The sequence below is a fragment of the Aythya ferina genome (assembly GCF_964211825.1).
Source record: "Aythya ferina genome assembly, chromosome: 7".
In the NCBI taxonomy this organism is placed as follows: Eukaryota; Metazoa; Chordata; class Aves; order Anseriformes; family Anatidae; genus Aythya; species Aythya ferina.
The window spans coordinates 17,162,791-17,174,456 of NC_140302.1; the positions used below are offsets into that span (position 1 = coordinate 17,162,791).

At 39.8% G+C, this 11,666-nt stretch overlaps 1 protein-coding gene across 1 annotated transcript in view; it reads right to left on the reverse strand.

Moving 5' to 3' along the window:
- HELLS (helicase, lymphoid specific) overlaps nucleotides 1-11,145 on the reverse strand; it is a 29,010-nt gene extending 17,865 nt beyond the window's left edge. The window contains exons 1-12 of the mRNA XM_084526748.1: nucleotides 11,090-11,145; nucleotides 10,874-10,986; nucleotides 8,079-8,201; nucleotides 6,752-6,811; nucleotides 5,651-5,687; nucleotides 5,494-5,558; nucleotides 5,002-5,043; nucleotides 3,992-4,216; nucleotides 2,402-2,584; nucleotides 1,984-2,127; nucleotides 1,153-1,349; nucleotides 352-448 (exon numbers count right to left, since the gene is read on the reverse strand). Coding sequence (XP_084382874.1) covers nucleotides 352-448; nucleotides 1,153-1,349; nucleotides 1,984-2,127; nucleotides 2,402-2,584; nucleotides 3,992-4,216; nucleotides 5,002-5,043; nucleotides 5,494-5,558; nucleotides 5,651-5,687; nucleotides 6,752-6,811; nucleotides 8,079-8,201; nucleotides 10,874-10,986; nucleotides 11,090-11,120 — 1,317 coding nt within the window. The 5' untranslated portion in view covers nucleotides 11,121-11,145. The remainder of the gene's footprint in view (nucleotides 1-351; nucleotides 449-1,152; nucleotides 1,350-1,983; nucleotides 2,128-2,401; nucleotides 2,585-3,991; nucleotides 4,217-5,001; nucleotides 5,044-5,493; nucleotides 5,559-5,650; nucleotides 5,688-6,751; nucleotides 6,812-8,078; nucleotides 8,202-10,873; nucleotides 10,987-11,089) is intronic.
- Nucleotides 11,146-11,666: the final 521 nt, after the last annotated feature.

An 11,666-nucleotide genomic window follows, 5' to 3' on the forward strand; every position in this document is an offset into this window, starting at 1 on the left:
TGTTCAACACCTCAGAGCTGCATAAATTCTCTCAAAGTTATATTTCCACAAGTTCAATATACAAATTAAATCTTTTGGCAGACTGAAGTAAGCAACAGCAATTAAGTTTAACTGAACTCAATTCAGTTCCAAGAACAAAAAAGAGTCTTTATCAAAGAAGTACATTGTTCCTTTCAGCACTTATAAACGCCTTAAATATTGGAGGAAAAAAGGAGATACCTAAGTGTAGAAGTGCCACAATAAAAGCCTCAGGATCAGAAGTCAGATCCACAAACAAGATTTTGGTGCACTTCATAATAATGGTCAATGTCAGAAATAAACCATGAAAAAATAACACAAAAAAATGAAAACCTGATGTAGCATATGCAAGATGTTTTGCTCCCTTTCTTTAGCAATGATGTCTTCGGCAGTTTCTGTAATGCTGGTAATGTCAAACCATGATTCAAAACTATAAAAACAAAACAAAAAAAAGAATAGCTTGTTTCATAGCTATGATTCTCCTTCCTTATATAACTATGCTATTTTTCCTCTCATCCTGTGATTTAAGGAAACAAAGCACTGGTATCTATCACGTACAAATGGTGAACAAGAGACATTTCTGAAATATACCTGTCAGATGCTTGAGATTTTAAAATCAATCAATAAAAATACCTGTATTAGTTGGAATATTCACTATGATCAATTATATTCAACGTAGTCTGTAGCTTTTTTTCCAAATTTTGACTAAATTCAAATTTGACTGGTTTTGGCAATGTTCCTGACCTCCCCATACTGCTTCATGAAAGCGTCAGTCTCCCATGGGTCCTATGTTTGACAGCCTCACACAACTGTCTGTAACACCTTACAAAATCTCAGGCAACTCCAGACACTTATGATCAGACAATCATCTCCCATCTCCCCCCAGTGCCCATGTCTTAGTTCAGAATTGAATTTCCACTACCCATCGAGCTGACAATTCCTTCCTTTCTGAAACTACTAGTGTGAAGACAACACACATTTCAAAGTCTTTGTAACCAGATGATTATACCAAATTACAACCATATCATAAAAGAACTCTTTAAAGGCTGATAGAAGTTTAATTATTAAAGAGTAAGAATAATGCCCAAACAGAACAAAAGGGAATCATTCTTTTTTAACCAGACTGCAACTCACCTTTTCAAATCATCAAACACATCTGGCAAAAGGAAGTTAAGCAACGACCAAAGTTCTGCCAAGTTGTTTTGCAGGGGGGTACCAGTCAACAGCAGTTTATTGTCTGCATTAAATCGTTTCAACTCTCTGATAAGGCGGCAGTTCATATTTTTAATCCTGTGACCTTCATCTACTATCAGGTATTTCCAAAAGCAGTTCTACAAACAAGAAACGGTATTTCAGTAAATCTTAGCTCACTCCATCAAAATGTGCCCAATGAGCAACACTAGTAAGACTGCCTGATCTTGACCATTAGAAAGATTCTATTTGCTCGTTTCTCACTTTGTCAGACTGGAAGAGCAGAGTCCAAACAGTTTATGCTTCACATATGCTTCACAGTGACTGCATTTAGTTTTGGTGATTACAGTGAAAACTTCTACAAGAAGCTCTTCTCACTGAAGCAACCACTCTAATATTAACTCTGTTACTTATATAAAAAGGAAAACTTTTCTCCAAGTGTCTCCCCTCCATTACCTACAGAGAGATAATGGGAAAAAGCTGTAATATGTTAATTACAACTGTGTTGTAATTATCTGCTTGCTTCACTTTTTAAAACAGCATTCTATTTGAAGAATTTCTCAAAAAAAAAAAAAAAAAAGCCATTTCTACCAAAGAAACATATCACAGCACAACTGAATGCCAACATAGCTGCTACAGTATAACATTCATTGAACAAGCAGCATGTAGGATTTTTTTTTTTTTTTTTTTTTTTAAGTGTATACTCAAAAGCACTGCCATTAGTGATGAGGCAGCATTCCACCTGTCACAGGATTTTCAGTAGAACATAGATACCTGCAGGGCATTTCTGTCTCGCATTGCAATTTCAAAGGAAGTAATGACCACAGGATGGATTTGCAGTGATCCTTGTCGCCCATGAATTTTTCGAACCAGTTTACGACGTTCCTGCTGAGCTCCATGATACAGCATTATTGGAATCTGAAAGAAATAAGACCTTGAAGTCAGTTGAATTAACCTCACTTAAAACGGCAAACCTCACAGGTAACAGAAATAATTAGCTTAGTTACAAGAAGGCTGTAAATACATAGTAAGACATATCATACCGTGTGCTAACAACATAAAGAACTATAGTTAACTTGATGTTCTATATAGAGAATGTTTTGATGCAAATAATTAAAACTAAGAACTGAGGTAGGAATTTTAAAAGATAGTTCTGTTAGACCCGAGGAAGAAAAACCTTTGTTTCTCTTACCTCTGGAGTAAATCTTTTGAATTCAGACATCCAATTTGGAAGAGTAGACAAAGGACCACATACTAAGAAGGGACCAGGGACTCCTCGCTCCACCATCAGTGCTATTGTTGCAATACACTGGATTGTCTTCCCCAACCCCATTTCATCAGCTAAAATGCCGTTGATACCATTTTCCCAAAGCATCTGCACACACAAAGAAAAATACATAAGCATAGATTAACTATCACACCTTAGGAACAACAAACATCCATAGGAATGTAACATCTGTGGAAACTCTCTACTGGGCATATTCTATATTGGAGGTGAATAAGATTTCTCCATGATGAAAATAAAACACCAGCATCTTGTAAACCCCAGACTGTCATATGTAGGGTAATGTGCTTTGAGCAAGTTAGTTGCCTGACTAGGAGGAGAAAAAAAAAAAAAAAAAAAGAACAAAGGAAAGGATGTGAATTATCGTTCTATCAAAAGCACTTCAACAGCAAATATACCTCACAGTACTCTGACTTTTACTTGTCTTGATTCTAAATTATTCCTATAACTTCTATCTCCAGAAGACCAAGTTACTGTGTTTCAGTTTTATCTTTTCAAGTAGCTTTTATAGCCATGGCTACTTCAGCATAGGAAAAAGGTGCAATACCTGACCAACGTTGCCTGCTGTTCTGGCAAAAATGATTTGTGCAGACACTGCCTACTTCAACAAGTGACAGAGCAACTTCTCACAACAGAACAGAAAGGAAGCACCCTTTGACTATTCAATCTACTGTTCTTAAAGGCTATGAGTGATGGTCCAACAACAGAATCATAAGCTGTTTATTCCGCCAGAACAGGCCAGCCTTCCTCAGGCACTTCCCAGAGACAGAACAGAATGAGTGAGTTTAGTGGCACTCACTTGTGAGATGAGTTTAAGGCTGTTAAAACAGGATATACATGCTTGTGGGAGCAAGAAAGAGATAAAAAAGGAAATAGATCATCAGCAGAAGTTAGTTCTGCGTGATTCTGACAACAACAAAAAAAAGTTATTCTAAAATGGCTTGCAAGCAAGAAAAGGGGAAAAATATAATAAAAGAAATGCCCACATACGTAAGTTTCACTGGCTTTTGAAATCAAATGTTAAAGACAAAACAATTTAAAGACATTATGCTAATACCACTAGTTAAGAGTCCATAATGCAGAGAGAATTGAAAGCTTATTTGTGTTAGGTGTTTAAAAGACTCACTTTGCAGGCCTAAGGGGCCAGGTATTCAAGTCCTTGAAAGAGGAAAAACAGTAAGACTGTCCCTCAAGTTAAGTATACATAGACCTACTGCTTTCACAAAGCACTTATAAGAAGAGACTGAAAGGACAGTTGAGTTGAACGTGAAAATAGATGAAGAAAGGAAAGGTAGAGAACACCAACCAAGAAGATTATAGAAGTCTTTACAGGGTGGGGAGGATATTTGGGTTTGTAACTTTCTATTTGTGGATTGGCAACTTTTTTCATTATATAAGAATCTGGTGTTATATAACCAAAAATTTCTAGTGTCTCTTCCCCTTTGTTTCTGTCTCCAGTCAGCAACACATTCAATTTTGTAAACAATTGCTCCTTACCCTTAGCCACTCCATGCCTTCCACCTGGTACCACCTCATGACACCTCCAGTAAAAATCTTTGGCTGTTGAAAAGGCACTGGTTGTCCATTAAATTTCCGTACTGGATCAAGGAATTGCTTGGCACTGTGTCGTACAGCTTGACACAATCTATCCTTAATGACACTATTTGAGTCTCCATTTTTCTGCAGGTCTTCTGGACACAGGTTATCAGAAGAGCTTTCATCCTATGGAGGAAAGTTCAAGGAACATGTGACAAGTGGCATACTTTAACAAAACCCAGCTAAGACATACTTATGCCAGGTGCTGAAACTTGTGGTAAATTTCTGCCAGCCTGTTATTATGTAGCAAAACAAGCGAGCCCCTGACACAAAGACTGAATAACTGTCAATGAAAGAATAAGATTTATTTTTAGGATTAGTATCACCACAAAAGCAGAAGTAACCATGCAAAATTTCAATACCTTACTGGCATCCTTTACTCCTTTGGAACTGAAGAGCAGTGATAGCTTCCAGAACAATTAGGCTATTCTACCCATGAAAGCAAGCAGACGTAAAACCTTGCCAAGAGGCTGACATTTAATGCAGCAATTTCTTTTCTGTAAATGGATTCTAGATAATATTAGAAAGTAGTATATAGTACTGTGCTTGTAGTTCTTAAGCCACAGTAGAAGCAAAAAAGGCCACACCTTTTGTCTCCATAATTTAAATGCTTAAAAATGGCTGCATCTTAAGTAAGGTCTTATATACTAGCACAAGCATTTCTTTAGTAAGTTATTTCCTTCATTTTTGAAAACTACAGTAAAATTCAGAAGTTTTCACCTGTTATATAAGAATAGGTGTTTAAGTGCATTTACTTGCACCATGCTTTAAAACTACTAACTCAGAACTACAATACATAGCTAAAAGATATTTATTTACAAGAAAAGTTTAAAGATATTCTATAAAGTATAAAATGTTCTCCCTCCGTTTGGGCTTAACACACAAACCATAAGAACACGTTGACAACATACCTGATTTTCCACTTTACTTTTTTTTGCCACTGATAAGATTTCCTGCAAGAAAAAAAAATTACACTTATGTGCTTTTCAACTTTAAAGGCTACAATTTGTATTTCAATAAATCTTTCAATTGAAGAGCATTTACATACTTGAAGCAAATTTCCATACATCATCTAACATATGTGACTTTAAGAAGGCAACACATCAGCAAATGTATTTCAATCACAAAAGATAATTTAATACATCTTCACAGCTTGCCTCCCTAAAAATTTAAGAAAAGCATTTGGATTCTACAGGTCCGACAACACTGCTTATTATACAGAATTTTGCTGGGAGGAAGTCATACCTTATAGGTAGGCTACTGTTTGCTGTCAGTCAATAATTTCTGACAATAACATATAAGAATGTGTTGCTCCAAAATACAGATGTCACACAGTCATAGTCTCACCAGTTAAAATTTGAGCGACAAAAACCCAAACAAGTCCATTTGCAAATACAGCCTACCTCTTTGGACATAATTTCTGAGATGTTGTATGTTCCGTCTTCTCTTCCTCTCTTCTTTTTTGCAGCTATAAGATAACATTTGAGTTTATACAACACATCAAATGTGAAAGAAACTGAAAACACCAGTACTGACTAAAGGCAGAATTTAATACTTTACCTGATTTCTCCTCTTTGCCATCCGCTGGACTTTGACCCTAGAAAATAAACATAGAAAGATGATCATCATCTCATGCATGTCTAACTATCATGGCACAAATGAGAGAAATATGCAATCCAACTTCAAGCATTGTCTTGGAAATCTTTTTGAAAGACTTAGTATTATGTAGTTTATAAAAAGTATAGCAGAAGTAGTTACCGTTTATCTTTTTCAACCTTACTTTATTTGGTATGCCAGCACTTAGCCTACTGAATAAGATGAGCAATCATTCATAAAAACAAAATCAACTAAAAGGCAACCCCCACAAGGCAAATCCAAATTTCCTTGAATGAAAATTACAGGATCATAGAATGGTTTGGGTTGGAAGAGACCTTAAAGATCATCTAATTCCAACCCCCCTGCCATGGGCAGGGGGGACTCCCCCTAGACCAGGTTGCTGAATGCCACATCCAACCTGGCCTTAAGAACTTCCAGGGACGGAGCATCCACAGCTTCTATGGGGAACCTGTGCCAGTGACTCACCACCCTCATAGTAAGCAGTTTCTCCCTTATATCTAATCTAAACCCACACTCTTTTTAGTTTAAAGCCACTTTTCCTTGTCCTATCACTATAATCCCTGACAAAGAGTCCTTCACCAGCTGTCTTATAGGCCCCCTTTAGGTACTAGAAGATAACTCCACATCTCCCTGGAGCCTTTTCTTCTCCAGGCTAAGACATACTTATGCCAGTATGTCTTAGGGCTCTCTTCTCCAGGCTCAACAACTGCAATCGTCTCAGCCTGTCTTCATAAGAGAGGTACTCCAGCCCTCTGATCATCCTTACGGGACATGCTGGACATGCTCTAATATAATAGGTCCTTATTATACTGAGGGCCCAATTAGTCAGAAAAGTCTCCTTAGTAGGACTGTCATGCTATGTGATTTTTGAGTAGATTTAAACAGTCTTACTATGGTTAAAAATATGGTACAATAGATCTTACTGCAAGTCAAATGCTGGGTAAGTCTAACTTTAGCTACCTTGACCAGATGATCAAAATTGACATGGCAATTTGACAGACTTATAGCAAAGAGAAGTTGCATAAAACCTCTAGTTAATCTCACCTTTGCAGATTTTAACATCATCTCTCTCTTTTTTTCTAACTTCTCTTTCTTTCTCTGTTCCTAAAAAAACAAACAAACAGACACATTTCTTGTATTTAAATGACACTCACAAGAGAACCATCCATTATAGAAATAAAAACAGATGCAGATTACATTGGTAATGTAGACTGCTGTGTACTCTACAGACTTGGAGTGTTTTGGCAGTCTCAGTAAAAGCCTCTATGCTGACATTGTTAAAAATCATAAAACAGAACTTGGGCATGTAAGTGCAACTGCTCTGAATTGCTTGTCAGTGACTACTTTAAACATTTTCAAATACAGTAATTTAAGAAGATGCCAACAAAAATATACCCAATTGCAAACTCCTGTAGAGATCACATTTACTACAGCAAGTTTTCCATGTGTGTATCTTCCCTTTAACTTCTACGAGTTACCACTTGTGTTCATTGTCAAACAGAATGTAATATAAGTAGCCTACAATGCCTTTAAGGAAGAAATGCTTTCATATCTTTAAGAATCTAAGATTTTCATTTCATCTATTATTTTTACTTGCTGAAAGCAAAAGGACTTTGGGGAAAAAGAAAGATAAGGAACCATTATAACTATCAGATGGAGCAGTAAGACTTAATATTGAAATAGGCATTCTATCATTGTAGTAATCATGAATTTGAGCTGACAATAGACACTAGAGAAGCATTTTAGAAAGGATGTTTCTGCAGCCTGTCAAGTATCACTTTTCTGAGCACGTGATTATCCTGAATCTTTTCTTGAGATTCTTTCTCCCTCAGGCTCAAATTCTCACAAGTTTGTACGTACAAGGACAATTAATAAAGTAAAGACAAAGCCAGATGTGACCTCAGCAACTCATAGATTTAAAAAGCAGAACACAATCATTTCATGGAAGCTCTTGTTTGGGAACAGCATGGTCTGAGATCACTGTAATTTATGTTTGTCCTACATTATCATCCTGAAGACAAGCCTCATCCTCAGCCTTCAGTAATCAACAAAACCAGGCTGCACAACTTCTACATGTCAATTCTTTGCATCCTTCTGTCCTCCTTACAGGTTTTCCAGCTTCCTTAAATTTCGTCTTATCTCTCAGGCCAACAGAAAAATTGTAAAGACATCACCACTACCTTTATACTGTGATTAAAATTCATGCTCTTTCCAGACTGATTTGTATATAAATTTATAGGACAAACTCTGAATATTACATAAAGCACCACCTCATCCAGGGCAGTACCTTCCATAGCTTCTCAGCAGAACTGAAGCAAAAAAGCAGGTGACAGTTCATCTTAAGAATCCCCACCACAGAGAATACACTTACCTCCAGTTGCTGCTGTTCCATTTTGGTTAGCAAGAACTTTGAGTAAATGTTGCTTTTTTCAAGCAAATGCTGAAGCCTCTTATACCGCATTTCACTTGACTCCCTGTCCCAAGAAGTGCGAGCCTGGCCAACACAAGAAGAGGTCAAGTATTTAAAGATGATTCAAATTCAATGCCTTACACATAAGAAAGGGTTCTTTTAGAGGATAATCACAATCATCTCACACCTGTGTAAGCTTTTACTCTTTGAGTCATTATACGTTTATAATTCATGGATGTACTGACCCATACATATTTCTCTATGAAGCACTTGCTGCAAGATCAGTGTAACTGAGAGATGGATTCACTTGCACATGTAAACAGCTCTGCAGAATATACCTGCTTCCAGTGCAACAGCACAAAGCATTCAAGGGCTTAAAGAAGTCTAATCTCTGATTTGTAGACTTAGAGTTAAAAGGAAATCTAATTTTATTCATACCCTGCAAAATCTGGGTAAAAAAAAAAAACAAAAAACACATTTCAAAATTCAGCAGTTTCCTAAGTATTAACTGGGACACTTCTGTATACCATCTGCACAGAGGTAGTTTTTCATTAGCAAGATATTCAGGTGGCTACAAAGTCATTAGTGCCTGATTTACAGTGGCCAAGTGAACTCCCAGTGTGAAAACAGCAACTTCTCTTTGTTTTAGTTACAAAATCCAAGTGCTTGAATTGCCACTATTTTTAAAAAAGGATACCTGTTGAATTAGTCAAGGCTGTGTAATTGATCAAGACTTCTCCAAAAAGTAAAAGAGCATTCACCCTGCAGCAGTCACATAAAATAAATTGCCTGTTAGGTGGAGACTTACCTGTTAGATGGAAATGTCAAGGAAGTGAAAAAGTATAAATTAGCATCTCCAAGAGAAACCCAGGAAACACAAGATGCAGAGCTTTACAAGATGCTTATCTGTGCCATTGCCTTCAAAAGGAACATTGGGGGAAGGGCACAACGAGACAGAAAAGCAAGAGAATTTTCTGGAACTAAATAGATTAATAGGTAGCAAAAATAGGTATTAGCCGACTGAGAGGAGAAACTGCAAAGAAATCAGGGTTTCTTCATCCCAAAAATCACACTTTTCTTTTCCACTAATGGTACGCCATGTCATCCTTATAAGTAGCAATCTCTCTATTCGTTTGTGAGCAGAAGATCTATCTCCAAGTGTTCTTTGGGGGCTATGTGGCCTTCTTGCAAATTCTCCATAAAGGTTTTGTTTGCTACTGCTCTCCTCATTCCAGGTATTTTCCTTCAGGCAGAATGTACCTGAGTCCAGGAAAACCAACCCTTGATGGCAATGCCAAGAAACAATATAAGTGAAACTGAAGTACTTCATTCATTGAGTTGGTATTACTCAATTCCTGTTGGTGTGGAACCCAGCTTCTTTCCATTAATTACTTTATCTGAAGGACTTCATCCTTTGAAGGAACCTCCAAGCCTCAACAAGGTTGTTTTTATACCTGTTATATCGACTATGGCAAAACTGCCACTCATTTTTCATCACTCTACATTCTCAAATATTTGCATTGTGGTATTTTGCTCTTAAACCACAAAAAGAGCAAGTGACTCATTTGTTGAACTGCACAAGTCACCTGGCAAGGGGATTGCAGAAGTGACAAACATAAAAAAAGAAACAAAACAGGAGCTTTGAGAAGATCAACTGTGCCCACGATGCCAGTTAAGTCTGAGTTCAGTGACATGGGTAATCTCCCCTGGTCTGGCAGACCCCTGAGCACAGAGCGAAGGCATGGTAGAAGCACACAGGAACAACACCCTTGTTAGAGGTAAGCTCTGCCGATCCTTAAGAAATGGAAAGAATAGTGAGTGGCAAAAAACCCCAACCACCTCCACCACAACAACATAAAAAGGAAACACAAAGCAGTATCATATTACAGCTATGACACCTAAGTGGCTGGTTGTGAAAGAAAGTAAGTTGTCCTTTTCTCAATACTTCCTGTGCAATGAGATATGTTTACTCTACACGAGTTTCCTCCTTATCTCCAAAAGGATTGCCATCAGATTTTCAGTTCCAAGTCTGGTCAAGAAATACCTGAAGAAAAGTTCAGTCATGATCTATCATGAGTTATTGTCTGCAAGAAAGATGACTATGAGACTTCTGGGAGAATGAAGTAATAAATACAGTAATACTTTCTAACCACAGAATCACAATGTTGCAGCCTAAAAATGTACTTAGTAAACGAAAATCTTTTTTCAGTAAAGACAGAAAGAGGAGATGAAATTGGTTCCAGGCTTTGGAAGCTGTATTTTTCATGTCCCTAAAGTAACGTTTCAACCTCCAGCTACCATTCTCCTGTGGGCTGTTCAGTACAAAGGCAGATGGTTAAGCAAAACGAATAATGAGAATACTCTGAAAGATGGGACGGGAGGGGATTTCTCAGGTGTTTTGAGTAAGAGCATTAGCTTCTTGGAAAAAAATCTCAGGAGAGCATTTAGGATGCGTGTTCTTCCACACTTACATTGCCTTATGCCTGAAGTACAGTGCCTTTTATTTCTGGCTCGCTGGTACCGTGATAATTTGTACCAGCAGTGCCGAAGCACCCTGTTTTCGGGCTGTCTCCCCAAAACAGATTCGTAACACCAGCACTCGCCAACACCCAGAGCAGGAGAAATACGAAACACAGCCGTGACCGTGTCATATGTGCTAGGGAGGCTTCACCTCCCGGAGGCTGCTCCAAACACACCCACACGGCAGGCAGGCGGCAGCCCCGGGGCAGGGCGGGCTGCCCCCGCTCCCCGCTCACCTTCTCCAGCATCTGCCGCTCCTTCTCCAGCCCCGCCGCCTCCAGCTGCTCCTCCTCCGCCAGCATGGCCGGCGTGATCACCGCCTGCTCGCCCATCTCGGCTCCCGGCGGCTCTGCAACGACGGCACGGTTACCGCGGGGCCCGTCCCGTCCCGTCCCGTCCCGTCCCACCCGGTCCCTGCCCGCCCCGGTCCCCAGCCCGGTCCCGGCGCCCACCGCCGCTGCCGCCCGCGCTCCGTGCCGGCATGGCGCGCCCTGCACCGGCTCCGCCGCGCGCCGCCCGCCTCGCGAGACCAAAAACCGCGCGCTCAGCGGGCCGCGCGAGATGGCGCCGAGCTCTCGCGAGGTGGGGGCGGCTCCCGAAATGGCTTCCGCGGGGGGGCCCACCCCCTGTCACGGGGAAGGGCCCTACAGAAACACCCCGCGTGCATTGCCTGCTCGCCTCTGGCGTGTCAGTTGGTTCCTATCCCTGCAGACACGTGTATTTCATACAATCACAGAATCAGTACGGTTGGAAAATCCTTCCAAAATCACCTGGTCCAACCATCGCCCTGCCACCAGTCACCCACTGCACTGTGTCCCCAAGCACCACGTCCAACCTCAACCTCTCCCTGAACGCCCCCGGGGAAGGTGACTCCACCATTTCCTTGGACGCTTCTCGTCTGTGCCACGAGAGGGCAGGGGGACGCTTAAAACCGAGCGAGAGCCGCACCGCCAGCACCACCACTGATGGAAAACCTTTCCCGCTGCGCAGATTGCATTCGAGTAAATATTTCTGGTGTTGAGAACACAA